Source organism: Myxocyprinus asiaticus, chromosome 23, assembly GCF_019703515.2.
Source record: "Myxocyprinus asiaticus isolate MX2 ecotype Aquarium Trade chromosome 23, UBuf_Myxa_2, whole genome shotgun sequence".
NCBI lineage: Eukaryota > Metazoa > Chordata > Actinopteri > Cypriniformes > Catostomidae > Myxocyprinus > Myxocyprinus asiaticus.
In genome coordinates this window covers 3,010,815-3,031,852 of record NC_059366.1, presented here as the reverse complement: position 1 = coordinate 3,031,852, position 21,038 = coordinate 3,010,815, and the positions used below count along the sequence as shown (strand labels likewise).

General features: G+C 39.0%; 1 protein-coding gene across 3 annotated transcripts in view; it reads left to right on the top strand.

The window, feature by feature from the left end:
* Positions 1 to 21,038, top strand: part of wdr11 (WD repeat domain 11) — a 175,367-nt gene that overhangs the window by 143,208 nt on the left and 11,121 nt on the right. For 2 of the 3 annotated variants that reach the window (XM_051650869.1, XM_051650868.1), the window contains exons 23-26: positions 1,319 to 1,508; positions 16,286 to 16,381; positions 16,768 to 16,933; positions 20,685 to 20,782. In XM_051650869.1, coding sequence (XP_051506829.1) covers positions 1,319 to 1,508; positions 16,286 to 16,381; positions 16,768 to 16,933; positions 20,685 to 20,782 — 550 coding nt within the window. The remainder of the gene's footprint in view (positions 1 to 1,318; positions 1,509 to 16,285; positions 16,382 to 16,767; positions 16,934 to 20,684; positions 20,783 to 21,038) is intronic. The other variant, XM_051650870.1, reaches the window with a different exon arrangement.

Sequence of the window (21,038 nt, the reverse complement as noted above, 5' to 3'; positions counted from 1 at the left end):
AAGGCAGATAGGAAAATGTCCTTCCATCACAGCTCAAATATACTTCAATAAATTGTGATTACCAATGTGATTACTTTTGTGGTTCTTACATGATGAAACATTATGGCACAATTTACATTTACTTTACATTTATTCATTTAGCAGACTTTTTTTTTTTTTTCAAAGCGACTAACAAATACGAATATAACAAGCAGATCACTCCGAGTAGGTTCTACTATACCTATTGGATACTAGAATATAGGACTGGCTATTGATACAGATTTCTCGATTCCATTCCGATTCACTAGCTCTCGGTTGGATTGCTATTTCAATTCGATTCTGGTTCTTTTGGGTATATTTCACATATTATGTCCATTTTGCTTGCATGTGAGATACATTCTCTTAGCTAATGCTGTTAATTACACAGGGTACGTTCTAACTTAGTACTCTTGGTAATTGGTACACTTGGTACTTCTACAACTTTGTAAAAAAAAAAAAAAAAAAAAATGTATGCTATTGTTAGTTTTTCATAATTTTGGTTTTTAACAATGTAAAAATACCTTGTATTCCATCAATAAATACGTAGGGCAAGCCGTGACTGTTGAGTGCATGAAGTGTCTAACATTTGAAGTAATATATCATCCGGGTGCACTTCATTTTGTTGTATTTTCAGTGTAGACATACTGCTCACACTAATTACACTACAAAATGCCATTGAATAGTGCAGAAATGTGTGATTTGGGATGTACCTATAGTATTACGCAAATTACGTCATAAAACATTGTTATAAAACATTGTTCAAGTCCTCAAAAAGAGCAGAGGATTTGAAGGAATGGCCTATTGGTTATTGGTTACTTGCATTATAGTCTATGAAACTGTGTACACGGCAAGTGCCCGTAGCATTACATCTTGAGTTGACGCGTCTTGAGTTGAAAAGAGAAGAATGCTTTGAGCGCCCCCCTGCTCTTGCTATAGATGTGCTGCACAGCTTCTCCAGGGATTAGATGAACTGTATGAAAGACTATTGTATAAATACACTATGAAGTCACTTTCGATAAAAGAATCTACCGAATGCATAAACGTACTTAAATAGAAATGCGTTGAACGCTCAGCTCCATTTACATTTTTTTTTTTTTTTTTTACCATTTTTAAATTTATACCACAGAATGTCATAGTTTTTCCCTGACAATCAGTGTAAAAATGTGACCCATTGAAACACTTAAAGACACTTTGACATTCATCCCATGACCTTTTTAATTCTGTGGCTGCAGGGAAAGCAAATAAACACATCTGTGTTCCCTTTTGAGTCTGTCTCATTCATTTTGCATCGTTTTATCAGGCTGTTTGGTGATGAATCAGACCTTCAGTTCTGGACGGTGACGGCTCATTACATCCAATCTTTTGCCAAAAGCCAGCAGCCCAGTGGATCGGCCCCAGAGGGTGCGGCACCAGCTGAGGGCCCCCAGAGCACCCTTGTCAGCCACCTGGACATCTGCCACGACACCCTGTGTGAAAGCTCTTTCTTCCAGGTATGAGTCGCTGACAGCTCATGTGCTGAATAATACATGGAGGAAGATAATATTACAGGCAGTGAATAGACAAGAGCAGAATGCTTTGAGCACCCTTGAGACGTTTTAGTCCATTATTTATTTATTTATTTTTGTAGGGAGGACTGGTTAGTGGTGTTTGCCAAGGCAAGCATCACTATTACTATTGCTTATACTAGGGGTTAGGGATCTGAACAAACCCGTAAAGCTAAGTATTAAAGGAATATTTCAACCAAAAATGAACAGTTCTGTTGACATTCACCCACAAGTAATTCTACAGAGCCCCTTAGAGGAAGGGGAGGGGATTTCTTTTCTGAAATAGTTTTGCGTTCCCTCACAATAGTTTGTGTTCACTTGCAATATGTTTGTGTTCCCACAAAATAAGTTTTGTGTTCCCTCACAATAGTTTTGCATTCCTTCGCAATAAGTTTTGCTTTTCATCGCAATTATGTTGGGTTCCCTTGCAATAGCTTTATTCATCCCTCGCAAAAATTAACCAAAACTATGGTATTAAAAATCATAATCATTCTGCCAAAAATACATTCCCTTAAAAAAAATAAAAACCATGATATATGTACCTCAAGTTAACCATTATGGTACTGTAGAAAACTAATAGTTTTTAGTAATGGCACTTTTCCACTGTACGTTACGGTTCGACTCGACTCTGCTTGCTTTACTTTTCTGAGCTTGCTTTTCCACTGCAGTTTAGTGCAACCTCAACGTGGGTGGGATTATAGGCTGATCGTCATAGTTGCATCGCCCCATCCAGCTCTTGTTGGATCCTCTCCTCGGCTACTAACGAGAGGAACGTCTGCACCTCGTTTATTGACCACGGCGTGGTTTTGCGCACAGCCATTTCTTTTTACAATTCGAAAGTCGCGTTAACAAATGATACTGCTATCGTTGTTGCTAACTTTAAAACTAGCGGGTTGATGTCCCGTGTCGCAAATCCAGTGACGCTGGTAGTGATGATTCTCTCTGACCAATCAGTGATCTGCAGGGTTTGACGTCACATTTAGTATCGGCTCGGCTCGCTTGGAACCTCAACCGAGGTGGTACTAAAAAAAGTACCAGGTACTATCTACAGTAGAAATCCCCCAAAAAGCGAGCAGAGTCAAGTCTAGCCGTACCCTGCAGTGGAAAAGCCCCATAAGATTATGATAACCATAGCTTTGGTTTTCCTGTATTACTACTATGGTTTAACCATGCATGTCATGGATAAAACATAGTTACTGTGGTAAAACCATGTTTACTTTAGTAACATGGAATGCAAAACTTATTGTGAGGGACGCAAAACTATTGCGATGGAACTTCAGAAAATAAATTAACTCTCTGTTCTCTCAGGGGCTCTGTATTATTTAAAAACTATATGAATTTCTTCCATGGAATACAAAAGGTGCATTTTTGAAGAATATTCTGTCCGCAATTATAATTGTAATTGAAGTGAACAAGGACTGGGTCTGTCAAGCACCAAAATGAGGAGAAAAGCATAATAAAAGTAGTTCATATGACTTATAAATGAAGCCAAACAATAACTTTGATGAATGGAATCAATAGAGCATATAATGCATCTCAAATTTACAAAAGCATGGAGATTAGAGTGGGTTAGAGGCATACGGGTGAATTTATGATACAGTGATTCTTGAGTGTTCCCCCGAGAGAGAGCTGTGAAAATTAGCCCTTGAATATTCAGCAGAACTTCAGGGTTTAATTAGATAAGACTCTTATTACTCTTCCTGAAGGGAGAACAGCTGTCGTGAGATTGGAATCATTGGATTAAAAAGGATTGAAAAGATTTGAAACCTATTATTAAAAACAGTATGTACAGTAATACAGAATGTGTCATTTGCTTTATTGTGAGAATTTTTTTTGTATTAATGCACCACTAGCGGCAACAAATGTAATTGCAAAATAACTGGAAAACAACTAAAATGTTAGTTGTTCTTGCCCATGCGAAACCAAACAGGTAGTTTAGCCCCAAACTCACGCTTTTAGATGAGTCGAAATGTTTAAACTCTTCAGGAAAAATCAACCTACGAATGCCTTACTTAAAACTCTCTCTACCCATTAAAAGACTAGTTCACCCAAAAATATCTGTCTTTTTTTGTCATCATTCACTCACCCTCATGCCTTTCCAAACCTATATGACTTTCTTTTTTCATGCAGAACACAAAAGGGGATGTTTTCATGAAAATCATGGTCTTTTCAATACACTGGCAAAAAAATAAAATAAAAAAAATAGTCCATGCAACATGTGTCATATTCCAAATCTTCCAAATGCATAGGATTACGGTTTGGTGAGAAACAACCAGAAATGTAAGTAATTTATCAGCATTGAAGCTTGTTGAAAGTGGCTTGTATGTTCACATGTGAACTTGTGTTGTTAAGTGTTCAAAACTACTTCTCATGTGAATATTATTAATAAAATCAGTAAATTAGTAATTATTTACATTATTAATAATTACACACTTAACTTAAAACCTGTTTGCAGTAAAATAATCACCATGAAGTTGACATAAGTAAGATAATGTCTACATAATTTGCCTAAATGAAGCTTCTTAATTGTAGAAACTTGTCAAGAAATTGTCCTGATCCTTTTTTACTCTAAAATCAAAATAAGAAATAATATTTTGCGTATAGAAAATGAAGACACTTTTTAGGGCAATTCAAATTTTTACATTATTTGGCATATTTTTACATAATTTTATGCAAATTTTTACCCCCCCCCGTCACAATTTGGAATGCCCAATTCCCACTACTTAGTAGGTCCTCGTGGTGGTGCGGTTACTCACCTCAATCTGGGTGGTGTAGGACAAGTCTCAGTTGCCTCCGCTTCTGAGACCGTCAATCCGCACATCTTATCACGTGGCTCACTGTGCATGACACCGCGGAGACTCACAGCATGTGGAGACTCATGCTACTCTCTGCGATCCACGCACAACTTACCACGCACCCCACTAATCGTGACCATGAGGAGGTTACCCCATGTGACTCTACCCTCCCTAGCAACCGGGCCAATTTTGTTGCTTTGGAGACCTGGCTTGAGTCACTCAGCACACCCTGGATTCGAACTCACGACTCCAGGGGTGGTAGTCAGCATCATTACTCGCTGAGCTACCCAGGCCCCCTTTATCCCCCAATTCTTATTACCGCAACGAGAAAATAATATATATATTGTAGAAGCATTTATACTACATAGTACTCTCTTGTTACAGCCTAGACTCTTACTGCCATTTTTGCTGATTTTAATTTAGGAAATCATTTTACAAAGCATCTTTTTTAATAAAATATAATAAAAAAAAAAAAATGGTATGGTATGGTAATGAGAATCGTCATGGAAAACAATGGGAATAGTAAAAGTAAAACGTCCACACGTATTATGGTAATGATAATTGTGGGTGAAATGTGTTTGTGTCCTGAAAATAATGTCACAATGCAAAAAATCTTAATAGTCCTAAATGTTGGAGATCCTTTTATTTATGCAAAATATGATTTTGTGGGATTTGGGATTAAATATGAGCAGGACATTTTCTTGACAGGTTTAATAAGAATCACCCTTTTGAGTTCACAGATTTCAAGCACCTTTCCTCTAACTGATTCTATTCTGCATTCATCTCCACTTCTCCTCCTCCTTATTTAAATGAGGGACAGGTGAGAAGTCTGCCCTCATTTGCTCTTCCCGGGGGGTGATCCATTTGTCCCCCCACTGGTTGAGAAGACTCCAAGACAAGAAATGAGCATGCCCAGACAAGCAATACAGCAGTGTTTGCTTTATTTCACCCTCAAATACTGCCTGCTGTTGTCTCACTGAGGGAAGTGGGCGACACTTTGTCTGATTGAGATGTGATTCTGCTGCTTTGATGTTTCGTACAATTGACATGAGGCCTGCAATCTTATCAGCTGCAGAGCAGAACAGCTGTATCTTTCTTAAAGCACAGTAAAAACTTGTTTAAAATTTGTGCTGTAAAGTTGTCTATATTCATCTTTTTTTGAGGAGTTATTACTTTTCTAGGTGGATGAACCTTATGGGTATATTAGAGTGCAACAGTGCCCGTCCACTTTTTCAGTCATCTTGGTTCCGAAAGTATTTTTCCCATTAGTTTAAAAAAATTTCGAAAGGGATTTCATAAAATCCTCCATAAAAGAGTTCTAAGCCATGAACCAAACCAACTAGCTTGAAGGTGAATCACATTACAAACTTTGAATTGAAGCAAAAACATTTTTGAAAATCAGACCAAAAGACGAAGGTACAAGACTTACTTAAGTGTACTTAACATCTTTAATGAGGGAATGAGCTACACTCCTATAAAGCATTATGAATGACATAATCGAAGGATGGAAAAATATAAAATTATTGCTTTAAAGTTGTTGATTTTAAGAAACATTATATTAAATTTTTCTTGCAAAATATTCAGATATTTGCAAATATACAAGTAGTTTGAGAATGTTAGAAGACTTGACTTAATTGCGTCATTCACAGTGCATCATGGAAGTGGACGGTCAGTGCAGAGCTTGTTTGATATGCTGTGTTCGGCAAAATTCTCTGATTGGTGGATTGGTTCTTGTTAGCATCAGGGGTAATGAAGTTCTTCACAAGGAATTTCTCTATTAAACACGATTTAGGGAGAAAAAAAACTCCCTGAAGTTAACTCCCTTAATGTCCCTTTCTGGAATCCTTTCTGGCGTTACGTCATTATGACAAGTTGAAAGATTGGATGTAATTTTACACAGACAAGGTCAGTCAGCAATTCTGTAACACTAGTCTCATGTCAACATGCATAATGATTAAGTCTTGTGGCTATTCTTTTGAAACAGCTTCATTTGTACCAAACCTGGAATGTTCCTTTAAAAGAGTATTCTGTATTGACTGTTCTCACTGCTGATGAATTGCACACCAGCTCTAATTAAAAGACCTTAACAGACTACAACCAAAATTAATCTGAAGAAATTGATTACATATTGTCATGTGTGTTGTTTTAGGCATCACAGAAGGTGTCTACACTTCTGTAACGTTTTATTTCTGGCTTTGAAGTGTACTTATAATGGTAGTAAGGGTTTTTTTTTGTTTTTTGCACCAAAGAGTCATAATTTAGAGACCACTTTCCACCCTCATTTGACCCTTAAATTAAACTGACTGTTTTTTCTACTGAACCTTTAAAGACACATTAAATCAAAATGTGACTTTCAGGATCACAAATATTCAAAATACACTATTGAATATTTGTGATGATTCTGTTGGTGATGTTTGAAGGAATGTTACATTTATATAGCGCTTTTCTGATACTACACTCAAAGCGCTTTACATAATGACTGTCCTCAACCACCACCAGTGTGCAGCATCCACCAGCAGCCATAGTGTGCCAGTACACTCACCACACACATGATGATTGTGAAGAAATTCATATAGTCATTTCTACTGTTCTGCTAGGGAATATTTGGATCAGTTGAAGTTTTGTTCCTTGCCAATTCATCCGTGGTACTGAATAAACACCTAGGATTGTTGTGGTTATTTTCTATGAGTTTGCTAAAATATGCCGACCTGGCAGCTTTTAGAGTCTGTCTGTAGCTAGAGACAGTATCCATCCATGCACCGCAAAACACCTCTAATTTTGTACCATTTTCCATACTGCTCTCTTAAGAGCATGAGTGTGATTATTGTACCACGGTGCGGGGCTTTTCGCTTTAACTTTCTTCAATCGAAGGAAGGCAGCACTATGTAGAATGCAAGAGAAGACTGCATGTGTATTTTATGTGACTACATTAAGTTCATCTCAACATTTTGGCATACTTAGTATTTCAGACAGGTCAGGCAGATTATTAGTGAAGCTATCTTTAGTGGTCTAAAAAATAGTTCCACTCAAACGATGTGTTGTTGAATTCAGTGACCTTAGCTAAGTGCAACATATAAGAGATGAAGTAATGACCTGAGATGGCATCGCTCTGTGGCAGAATTGCTATATTATCAACATCACCTCCATAAGACAGAATTAGATCTAGTGATTATGGCATTGAGTTGGTCCTGTCACATGTGTCTGACCCCAACAGTGTTGTGAATATCGATAAATGTTAACCCTAACGTGTAATTTCCATTATCTATATAAATGTTGAAGTCACCAACAATTAAAGCTCTATCCACAGTAACTACTGGATCTGACAGAAAATCAGTACATTTTCTAAGGAAGTCTTATAAAAGACCACAGAGATTTTTCATGTTTATAACAATAACCTGGGGAAGTAGACATTTAAACTAATATATTCACCCGGTTTAAGCCAATTTTCTATGATCTGTAATAATTTAATTTACAATTAGCTCTTCGGGTGAAAGAGATCTAATGTTAAGTAGCCCACACTTTATTAAATGTTTATCTTCTATTTTGTTGTCATTTCCTTGTTTGACATCAATCTGTTTTTCTTTACGTTTGTGTTTAGTTTTTTGGGGAAAAGATACAATCGCTGTATGATATCTAGGTGATACAGTCTCTATGTATTGTAGTTTATGTGACGTCTCAAGGCAGCTAGCAGATGGTTGGTTAAGCCAGTCTGTCTGCTTCCTGACCTAGCTACGACTTCGGAGGCTGCTCAAATTTCTTCCGCGCCATGGAGTGCAATTCCATTAAATAGATTTCCATTAAATTTGACCCAAATCATTATTAGAGGACATTTACTCTAGCCATCACTGGATGATATATTGTGAGTATGTATCTTTCATATAGCCTACACAACGTGTTTTCAGTTACAAGTATGTATTTTTGTGGGTTGACAGCTTGAATGAAACCTATTCATACAAATTGCATAATAAATGTTGGCATTTCTAATCGTACAGTTACACAAGTTTAATACATTAACCTGCAAACTCATCAGCGTCACTTTGTTCATTCTTGAAGATGTACAAAAACCTTCGGAACTTTTGTGTGTATGGTGACTATACACAACTTTGGACTGCCACCTGCACCGTGTTGGGCCTCAAGTATTCAGATAGAAGACAAAGGCAGGCCTAACACAGTCATAAAACCTGACTGAGGCCCACACACAGTCATAAATCTTGCTGATAAAAACTGCGCCAAAATCAAACAAAGGGAGTTCAAGACACACTACAAATCCCATGAAGCCTTGCTCACTAAAGGATCGAATTCTCAACTCCTATTGAATGAGGCACACGACAGAACACCCCTCAACCATGACATCATCAGGAGTAGAAATACCTCTGAGATCCTTCTGGGCATCGTTTCCAGCAACTTTGCTTGCCGTGTGTAGACGCAGCTCATCGCTGCTCTCAGGTGTAGCCTCGTGGCACAAGGAAGTAACATCCGACTTGAAACTGTGGCCAATACAATCTCCATCTCGCTGGACGAGTTGAGATTACTCTGTGTTCCACCGAACACTCTAATGGATCCAAAGGAGACCGCCAAGCAGTCCACATCTTCATCCATTTGCCTGCAGAAGTGAAGAAAAAAGATTTCTCTTCCCTCCTCAATCAAGTCGGCATCGCTGATTTCTCCGCCAGCCCGCCGAGAATCAGCAGCTGTACCGCCCGCCAACAGAGCGAGGAAACGGCCTCCCATCATCACTCGAGGAAAGGAGTCGGAGTCAAACGACGGATGAACACACATTCTGCCTGTGTCCTCATGCAATTCAAGTAAGAGGTTTACGTCAGGGCAGAGATAGAATATTATAGTGTGTTATTCTTGTGTATCAAGTTTATTGCTTGTACAGTTTACGGACCGCCGAGTCCGCTCATTGCTGCTAATAATACTCAAGGTATTACTGTAATGTACTGTTATCACGAATGAGGTCTGCTGTGTTGTAGTCCAACCACATTGGACTGTTGTGTATTTCCGCCGTCACGGGTGAGACTGGCACACTGAGTTTATCCATTAAAGAACCAAAGACCGCAGGACGGTTTACGAGCCGTCCACCGCATCTCTGTGTGATAAACTAACAGCTGCTTTGTCTCCCACAATCGCGAAACCGGCTTTGGTGCCGCCACTTTATTCTCTCTCTCTCTCGTACTAACCACACACACACGACCCCTCACAAACATTCTCGCACACACTTTTGGCTATTAAATAACTTGGTGATAAAGCTCAGCTTTGTCCCTAAGTTATCGTACAAGTGGAGACACGCGGTAAACGGGCAGACGCCATTAACCGACTTCTCTCCGCCCACATCTGTGGGCATATTCTCTGGCCGGAAATTGGGACTCAGTAGCGGTAGCAGATTTAGGCATGGGCGATATGTGCAGTCGCCCAGGGCGGCATCTTGCTCCCCGCAATGTGCGGCATGTGGCATTTTTTTTGCCAAAAACAGTCTGTATTCATAAAGAGCCACTTTCAAATACTTTGCTATGTAAATAGTTGTATATGCCGCTGTGTTTAAAAAAGAAACACATTATTCAGACCATGCTGTAAACCTCCTCATTCTAAACAACTTTGCCTTAAGCACCATTGGTTTGAAAATAAACGTTCAATAAATACTTGAGATTATTTTAAAATAATTTTTTTTCGAACTAGTCGTAGACCATTCGATTCGATAAATTCGATAAATTGTGATCAGTTAAGTTATCTTTAAAAATCAGTTATCTTTAAAAACTCTCTCCTCAAAGTGTTACAAGAGTTTTAATAAATCTTCATATAACCTTTTTATACTATAATTTTCTGAAAATAGAATGCTAACATTTTGTGTATGTTCAATTATGCTACTTGTCTTGAGCTTCCAATAAAACCAACAGGGGGTTAGAATAGTGTTTTTGTACCTTTTTAGCAGTAAGTACCCCCACAGCACCTTCAGTTAGTACTTCATCAACACAAAACCAATGATGTGTACCACAGAGCATGTGAGCGGAGCGGTGATAATTTCACCTGAGCGGAGAGCACCTTTTTGAAGATTCCGCTCGATCAGGCCGCTCAGCGTCACTCGCTCAACCCAGAATGCGCTTTGTGATATGCTGGTTTGGGAACCTGTAAAATAAGCAATAGGCCTGAGGTTATGGAGTTCAAACATTGTTTTAGTTCAGCTGCAAACCTTATAGCCTACGTAAATACAAAGTATAAATAAGAACGAGGAAATCGAAAGGGAGTGTAAAAAGACCGTGAGAATGATCAAATATTCCTTTTGGAATCGTACGTGTCACATTGCCAGAGAGCACGATGATGTGCTAACCCAACATTATAGTGCAGCAAAAGGTGAGCTACAAGGCTACACTACCATTTGATAATGAATTTATGGATAAGTAGATAGTAAGGTATCATGTCAGTGCAGCTGCCAGCTAGAAGCAGGCCCGGTTCTGTGGGGTTGCGAACGTTAGAGCACCCTCAATTTAATATGTACAGTAATAATAATAGCCTACTGTATATTGGCAAAGCATATTTCCTTGAATCCCGGTGAGAACACACAAAAAATCCCTGCATCAAATCTAATAAACATGTATGATCTTGCAGATCAGTGGGTCCTAATTTGCAGGTGCAGCATTCTGCTTTCATGCCTCCATTGTACAGTTGAGCAGTTGATTGGTAAGGATTTCCACTCTCTCATAGAGAATTTCATGGCGGAATTATCTCACATAATCGACCACCTGTTGCTTTCGATTTCTGCTTCAGGATAAAGTGTCACATAACTGCTGGTCAGTTTCCCAAAGCCAAATCCACAAGTGAAATGTAAAAATTTAGATTAGTGGTTGCGGATAAAATCATGGCCGACATCTGATGAACGGCTTTGCTTGCTGCATTCACGCGCAGAGAAAAAAAGTCATATATGTTTGTACATTAGGAAAAAAAAACTTTTTAAGCGAAGGCAGTGTAATTTGTGAATTAAATTGTGAATTTTTATTTGTTTTTGGGATCATTAAACATGATTTCAACTAATATATATACACTTCCGTTCAAAAGTTTGGGGTCACTTGCCTGAAATGTTTTTCATGATCTTAAAAACCTTTTGATCTGAAGGCATATGCTTAAATGTTTGAAATTAGTTTTGTAGACAAAAATATAATTGTGCTAACGTATTAATTTATTTAATTACAAAACTAAAAAAAAAGTTTTTGAAATGGATGACTTGGACCGAATAATTAAGAAAAGCTGCCACTATGTGCCCAGCATATAGATGGGAACTCCTTCAATACTGTTTAAAAAGCATCCCAGGATGATACCTCAAGAAGTTGTTTAAGAAAATGTCAAGAGTACATTTCTGCAAAATCTAGGCAAAGTGTGGCCACTTTGAAGATGCTAAAATATAACACAGTTTTGATATATTTTTTTAGTCACAACATAATTCCCATATTTCCATTTCTATTATTCCATAGTTGTGATGACTTTACTATTATTCTAAATAAAAATATACAAATAAACAATAAGTGACCCTAAACTTTTGAACGGTAGTGTATAATATTGGACAAAATCTTACTTTATGCAGGACGAATATTTTTTTATTTGTTAAATCCATGGTTTGCGCGAATTTGCATGTATGTGAGTTTCTGCGGCAACGCACATATGTTTTATCACTTGTAGAGGCATGTTTGATGGCTTGTTTAAAGTAAATAAAGGTAATTTAGAACTGAAAAAAAAAATAAGGCATTATTTGAAGATGTTCAATGGCATATGTTCTAACAGAGAAATATTTGACTGATTATAAATGATACAAAGGTCTGGTAGACCCGATTATCTAATAGCCGTTGTAAACCATTACAAAATAAACAGTGAGATGTTATATACTAAAACACAAGACAATCGCATAATTTCAGATGTGTATGTAACTAAGCATTTCATAATTGAATAAATGTCTGCCTATAGCCCATAGTCTATATTTCACACAGAGGGGCACCTCAGCCAATGTGGGCAAAGGGGCACTGTAGCTACCCCTATGTACATGCTTGGAAACAAGTATACTACAAAAAAATTGAACTACCTTTTTTTTTTTTTTAACCGGTGAGCAGTACTTGAGCAGAGTGTCCACTTGGGCCGTGAGCGGTTGAGCGGAGCACACGCATGAAGCGGTTTATTGAGCGGAGTGTCACACCGCTCCGCTTCGCTCAGATGCACTGTGTATATATACACACACACACAGGTGGCCAAAAGTTTGGAATAATGTACAGATTTTGCTGTTTCGCAAGGAAATTGGTACTTTAATTCACCAAAGTGACATTCAGCTGATCACAAAGTATAGTCAGGACATTACTGAAGTAAAAAAAAAACAGCACCATCACTATTTGAAAAAAGTAATTTTTTATCAAATCTAGACAGGCCCCATTTCCAGCAGCCATCACTCCAACACCTTATCCTTGAGTAATCATGCTAAAGTGCTAATTTGAGATCTGGAGAATTTGGAGGCCAGGGCAACACCTTGAACTCTTCATCATGTTCCTCAAACCATTCCCGTACAATGTGTGCATTGTGGCAGGGCGCATTATCCTGCTGAAAGAGGCCACTGCCATTGGGGAATACCATTGCCATTAAAAGGTGTACCTGGTCTGCAACGATGTTTAGGTAGATGGCACGTGCCAAATTGACATCCACATGAATGGCCGGACCCAGGGTTTCCCAGCAGAAGATTGCCCAGAGCATCACACTCTCTCCACCCGCTTGTCGTCTTCCCACAGTGCATCCTGGTGCCATCATTTCCCCAACAAAACGGCACACACGTACACAGCCGTCCACATGATGTAAAAGAAAACGGGACTCATCAGGCCAGGCAACCTTCGTCCACTGCTCTAAGGTCCAGTTCTGACGCTTGAGTGCCCATTGTAGGAACTTTCGATGGTGGACAGGGGTCATCATGGGCACTCTGACCGGTCTGCAGCTACGCAGCCCCATACGCAGCAGGGTGCGATGTGCAATATGTGTTGTGACACATTCCTCCTGTAGCCATAATTAAAATTTTCTGTGACTTGTGCCACAGTAGACCTTATTTCAGTTCGGACTAGATGGGATAGCCTTTGTTTCCCTCATGCATCGATGAGCCTTGGGCGCCCAACACCCTGTCGCCGGGTTGTGGTTTGTCCCTCCTCGGACCACTGTCAGTAGGTACTTAACACTGCTGACCGGGAGCACCCCACAATCCTTGCCGTTTCAGAGATGCTCTGACCCAGTCATCGGACCATAACAATTTGGCCCTTGTCAGAGTCGCTCAGGTCTTTACAACTGCCCATTTCTCCTGCATTCAACTCGTTGAATATGAAAACTGATTGTTCGTTTACCATCTAATCTAACCAGACCTTGACATGTGGCCTTGTTAGGAGATGATCAGCGTTATTTGCTTTACCTGTGAGTGGTCATAATGGTTTGGCTTTTCAGTGTATGTATATACAGTGTGTGTGTGTGTGTATATGTATGTGTGTGTGTGTGTGTGTGTATATATATATATATATATATACAGTTGAAGTCAGAAGTTTACATACACTTAGGTTGAAGTCATTAAAACTCATTTTTTAAACATTCCACAGATTTCATATTAGCAAACCATAGTTTTGGCAAGTCATTTAGGACATCTACTTTGTGCATGACACAAGTAATTTTTTTCAACAGTTGTTTACAGACAGATTGTTTTACTTTTCTATATCAAAATTCCAGTGGGTCAGAAGTTTACATACAAGTTAACTGTGCCTTTAAGCAGCTTGGAAAATTCCAGAAAATGATGGCAAGCCTAATTCAGCTTCTGATAGGCTAATTGGAGTCAACTGGAGGTGTACCTGTGGATGTATTTTAAGGCCTACCTTCAAACTCAGTGCCTCTTTGCTTGACATCATGGGAAAAATCAAAAGAAATCAGCCAAGACCTCAGGAAAAAAATTGTGGACCTCCACAAGTCTGGTTCATGCTTGGGAGCAATTTCCAAATGCCTGAAGGTATCGTGTTCATCTGTACAAACAATAGTACACAAGTATAAACATCATGGGACCACGCAGCCATCATACCGTTCAGGAAGGAGACACATTCTGTCTTCTAGAGATGAATGTAATTTGGTGCGAAAAGTGCAAATCAATCCCAGAACAACAGCAAAGGACCTTGTGAAGATGCTGGAGGGAACAGGTAGACAAGTATCTATATCCACAGTAAAACGAGTCCTATATCGACATAACCTGAAAGGCTGCTCAGCAAGGAAGAAGCCACTGCTCCAAAACTGCCATAAAAAAGCTAGACTACAGTTTGCAAGTGCACATGGGGACAAAAATCTTACTTTTTGGAGAAGTGTCCTCTGTTCTAATGAAACAAAAATTGAACTGTTTGGCTATAATGACCATCATTATGTTTGGAGGAAAAAGGGTGAGGCTTGCAAGCCGAAGAACACCATCCCAACCATGAAGCATGGGGGTGGCAGCATCATGTTGTGGGGGTGCTTTGCTGCAGTAGGGACTGGTGCACTTCACAAAATAGATGTCATCATGATGAAGGAAAATTATGTGGATATATTGTAGCAACGTCTCAAGACATCAGCCAGGAAGTTAAAGCTCGGTCGCAAATGGGTCTTCCAAATGGACAGTGACCCCAAGCATACCTCCAAAGTTGTGGCAAAATGGCTGAAGGACAACAAAGTCAAGGTATTGGAGTGGCCATCACAAAGCCCTGACCTCAATCCGATAGAAAATTTGTGGGCAGAACTGATAAAGCGTGTGCGAGCAAGGAGATATATATATATATATATATATACATACACACACACACACACACACACACACACACACACACACACTATACCTAATATACAAAAACAAAAAAAAATCATGTTATTTTTATTATTATTATTATTATTATTATTACTATTATTTTATCAATTTGTTTACTATGTTTACAGGAGTGTTGGTTATTCATGTTTTTGAGACGTTACAGTCATTACAACTGATTTTCTGTAAAACTGAATAAATAATTCTTATTGAAAGTAATGGCCAGCATCATACAATCACTACCAACCATGTTAAAATTAGCATTATAAATTCTGAATATATGTACTGATTATCATTGCCCCATGTCTGCCAAACATTTTGAGTGGTCCAAACATCATCTGCAGCCTGAAACTGAATATTTGGTCAGATTTTAAGAGTAAATTGCTTGGCTGCAAAGAAAGCTATAGGATGTCCCCTTGCTCCCTATTTAGTGAATGACTTAACCTCCATTGTGCTGTCTGTCTGCACTGGTCTCAGAACAGTTCGAAATGCACCTCATTTTCATCCTAACTCCAAATAAAGCCTCAGAAAGCAACATTTTTCAGCTTTTAGAATCGCAATATGGTCAATGTAATTAAGCTGCGAAACGCTGTGATTTAATTAAATAAACAGTTTGCACAATTCACAATCCGTGAGTGCCGGACATTTATGATATGTGATCTCAGATAATATTCTGTTGATTAATCACTGCTCATGTTTGTTAAATGACAGTGTTTACTGTAAAGTATTTATATTGTAGTTCGCTATACAGTAGATGATAGTAAGAGTACATATTTTGTTTCCCTTATCTGTTTGTGTGAGCAGCTTGGAACACAGACATTTCAAAATAGAGTCACTGATATATTTCTGACTTTTTTGTATCTTGGTTGCAAATCATTGGTATTTTGGGTCTATTATAAACAGCATCTGGAATTCTGGACTCGTGTAGCCTCTGTATTTTTGCCCTTTAAACTAGGATTTTTTTTTAATGCATTCAATGTATCTATTTTATAAATCTCCCGACTAATCTGTTATCAGCTGTCTTCCAACACCTTTGTTATCCGTATCTGCATAATCCAGTATCGATCAACCTCTTATTCACCCTCTCTTTGTCTTTTTCTTACATTCAGAGGTTTCAGTTGGAGCGGGTTCGTCTTCAGGAAGTGAAGAGGTCCAGCTATGAACACACCAAGAAGTGTGCTGACCAGCTCCTGCTACTGGGTCAGGTTAGTTACTGCAGTCTGTAAAGTACCCCATTATATATATATACATATATATATATATATATATATATATATATATATGTTTTGAAAAAAGTTAACATGCTCTGTCACAGTTTTGCTTACATTTGATTAGTGATCTAGAAATAGTGCACAATCTTAAATATTTCTTATTCATTTTGTGTGTTAACGTTTTTTTTTGTTTTTTTTTTCATAATCTTAAAATGTTCTTTTTATTTCAAAGTTTAAATTAGATTTTGAATCCCAGATTTTCAGTGTTGACAATGTTTTGGGCCCCACTGTATATCGGCTTTCACAATAACTTTGAACATGGCTCATCCAGTCAGAATCCAGTCTGGTTCATAATTGTCATTTTCACTTTCGTTCCTCAGACGGACCGGGCGGTGCAATTGCTCTTGGAGACCAGTGCAGATAACTCCAGCTACTACTGTGACTCACTCAAAGCCTGTCTGGTGACCACCATCACCTCTTCTGGCCCCTCTCAGAGCACCATTAAGCTGGTGGCCACAAACATGATTGCCAATGGCAAGCTGGCAGGTACAGCTAAGGAATAGTTCACCCAGAAAAAGAAGAAAATCATTTACTCAGCCTGGTTCTGTCTTACGTGTAACACAAAAGGGGATATCTTGAAAAATGTCCAAGCTGCTCTTTTCTATACAACAAAAACTTAAAAGTCTTCTGATAACATTAAGGCATAAATTCATGGAAGTACAACAAATACTAATAATGTATTAAATAATATAATTAAATATTAATTAATATATAATTTAATAAATAGATTATACATGATTATTAATTACAACCCCGTGACGAGGAGGAGGGTGTGGCCGGGCCAGGAGAGCGAGATAAAGAGACGCACGCGGTCGCGCTGCATGTGTGTCTGTGTTTATGTTTGTTTTAAGTTAAGTTTGACATTAAAACTTTGTTTACTGTTCAGCCGGTTCCCACCTCTTTGCCCATCTTTGAACTGTTACAATGGTGTCGAAACCCTGTCGCGGAGTCCTCGCCACTGCCATCCGCCAGGGGAGCAGCCACGGCCGTCTGCCTGGGGACGGAGGGGTCACTGCTGGCCGGCAGAAGCCGGAGGAACCGCTGCCATCTGCCGAAGAAGGGGAGGAGCGGTTCCATCCGCCAGGGGCCGGAGGACTTGCTGCCGTCCGCCAGGGGAGGAGCAAGCTGGCGTCCGCCAGAGGGCGGAGGAGCGGTTGAGGACTGGGCAACAGCGTGTCCGGGAGCCAACGAGCTCTCTCTCTCTCCTCTCTCTCTCTCTCTGTGTGTCTCCGCTCGCCCTTTCCCTCTCCCCACGCCTCTCCTCATCTCTCCCCCAGGTTCACAGGAGGCGGGATGGACCACCGGCTGACAGAATGGCCGAAAGGGCAGCGTCTCCCCTCCAGAGATGGGGGGAGAGTTAGTCAGACCGGTGGCGCCACGGCCTGAATCGGGCAGGGGAGGTGTGTGATGAGGAGGAGGGCGTGGCCGGGCCGTGATGGTGCACGACCGGCGCTGATCAGCGGGATAGTGAGGAAAAAGGGGAGCCAGAGGCACCAGTTTTAGAGAGAGAGAGAGAGAGAGAGATGCATGCGGCTGCACTGCATGTGTGTCTGTTTGTTTATGTTTGTTTTAAGTTTGACATTAAAAATGTGTTTACTGTTCAGCCGGTTCCCGCCTCCTCCTCCTTTGAGCCCATCTTTGAACTGTTACAAACCCCAATTCCGAAAAAGTTGGGACAGTATGGAAGATGCTAATAAAAACAAAAAGGAGTGATATAAATTATATTCACCCTTTGCATTATTGAGAGCACAACTAAACATTATATGATGTTTTACTTTGTGAATTTCATTTGTTATTTAAAAAAAAAAAAAAATTGTATGTACAGTAATTTCAGATCAGATGATTGCAACACACTCCAAAAAAGTTGGGACAGTCGAGTGTTTACCACTGTGAAACATCACCATTTCTTCTAATAACACTTATTAAGCATTTGGGCACTGAAGACACCAGTTTAAGTTTAAAAAGTGGAACTTTCCCCCATTCATCCATTATGCAGGTCTTGAGCTGCACAGTTGTACAGGGTCTTCATTGCTGTATTGTGCGCTTTATAATGCTCAATGCATTCGCAGTTGGAGATTGTCTGTGTAGCACCCGCACTCTCTGCTTATTCCGCCAGTATGTGGTTTGAAGTTGTCCTGCTGAAAATTCCGGGAAGTCCCTGGAAAAGACGGTGCTGGATGGCAGTATATGCTGCTCCAAAATTTTTACATATCTGTCTGCATCTGTCTCACAGATGTGCGAGTTACCCATGCCATGGGTACTGACACACCCCTGGCCCATACAGACTCTGGCTTTTGGACCTGATGCTGATAACAGCTTGGATGGTCCTTTTCCTCTTTGGCCCGGAGAACACAACATTTTGAAATGTGGACTCATCAGACCAAAAACCACTGTTCTACTTTCCATCTAAGATGAGATCGAGCCCAGAGATGTTGGCAGCGCTTCTGGACAGTGTTGATGTAGGGCTTCTGCTTAGTATAGTAAATCTTAACTTGCATCTGTGGATGCAGTGGCGAGTGGTGTTAACTAACAAAGGTTTACTAAAGTTATCCCAAGCCCATGCTCATGATATCCATTACAGATGAATGATGTTTTTTAAGACAGTGACATCTGAAGGATCAGAGATCACGCAAATTCAGAAGTGGTTTTTGTCTTGCCCTTTACACACCGAGATTTGACCAGATTCCTTGAATCTTTTAACTATATTGTGCACTGTAGAGGGTGAAATGCCCCAAATCCTTCCGATTTGTCTTGGGGGAACATTGTTCTCAAAGTGCTGGATTATTGAAGCATCTGTTGGCAAATTGACAAGTCTCGAATGATCCTTGCTCTTGAAGGACTTGGCTGTTTTTGGGGGCTGTTTATATACTATGACACGATTGCCTCACCTGTTTAACATCTACTATTTCACATTGCCTTGTTATTTTAATTTGTCAAATTGTTATTAGTCTTAAATTGCCCCTGTCTCAACTTTTTGGAGCCTGTTGCAATCATCTGATTTGAAATTACTGTACATAAAAAAAAATAATTATTCACAAGGTATAACATCATATAATGTGTAGTTGTAGTGTTTTCAATATAGCAAATGGTGAATATAATTTACAAATCACTTTTTGTTTTTATTAGCATTTTTCATATTGTCCCAACTTTTTTGGAATTGGGGTTGTAATTTTATACATTATTATTATTTTCATTATTTTATTATTATTTTCATTACGGTAAAATAATTGAGGTTCTGTGTTTAATTCTCATGCAAAGTAATTAGTTACTGTAATGTAATTACTTTTTAGTCAAAATATAGTGTAACGCCTTGAATTTATTTTACATTAGTGTGATCAGAGTAGTTACTGACTTCCAATTACGTTAATTTCTTTTAAGGACCGTACTTGCATTACACATACTTCTAAAAATAATGTAATGTATAATAAATACATTTAAAATACATTTAAAACATAAATTATGTTAATATGTACATCTGTTTGCGCTTCTGTGACAGCTGAAAAGTCACTAGCAAGCCATTGTAAGGGAGAACCGTGTGGTATATGACTTGTGTGCAAAAAATATGGGCATTATTTTGAATTTGTTGAGCAGAAAAACTTTTCTGTGAGTGTTTTAGAGAGTAACTTAAAAATTAGGAAGACATTTGAAAAAGTACATTTTAAAGTTGCTTAAAGTATTTAAAAGCAATTAGTAATGTGATTACTTTTCCATTAAGTATGAGACATGTAATCTGATTATAATTTTAGAGAAGTGAATTACTTTTTTAAGAACTTTCCCAAAAAAACACAGTCCTACAATAGGCTTTATTTTTTAAACAAATTATGATTTCTTATTGCATTATTTTGATGTTGGGGTGAATTAAGATTTGGAGTAATATATGATTCACCCACCTACTGTTTGGAACTCAATTGGTGTTAGGATCGTATCTAAGATGCCTAAAAGTAATGCCTAGGTGGGCAGCTCACTAGAGTTTTTCAACAGAGCTGGAGTGTGTGAATCATGTGAAAGGTTAAACAGACTGTCTGTGACTGAGCAGCTGCAACATGTCCTTATGAGCTCAAATAGTACTCTACAGCCTCACTATGTTCACCAGTACATATTGTAGATTCAGAGCACTACAGCTTTATTGGGCCACCTGCACAGATATTCCACTCAAATGCATCTGACAGTGTGCTTTCTGTGCCAGTAATTGGCCATACCCGCTCACTGTATCTCTATATTTCTGTCTCTCTCTTAGAGGGTGTGCAGTTGCTCTGCCTGATTGACAAAGCAGCGGATGCGTGTCGTTATCTGCAGACGTATGGAGAGTGGAACCGGGCTGCCTGGCTGGCCAAGGTATCTCACGCAGACAGTCACTTACTTACAGTCAGTTACAGTCACTTAGGACCAAACTCACTAAGAATGACTTGCACCCACTGATAGCGTAATTTATTTGCACATGCAGTATGTGTTGTTTTAGCACTAGATTCATTAAAATAATTATTCTAATCAGATAGTGGAAAAGAGAACTTTTTTTTTTAAAAGGTGAAGTGCCAATAACTCCAGAAGTTTTTAAGATTTTAATATCTGTAAGTTGCTGCTTGTGAACAAA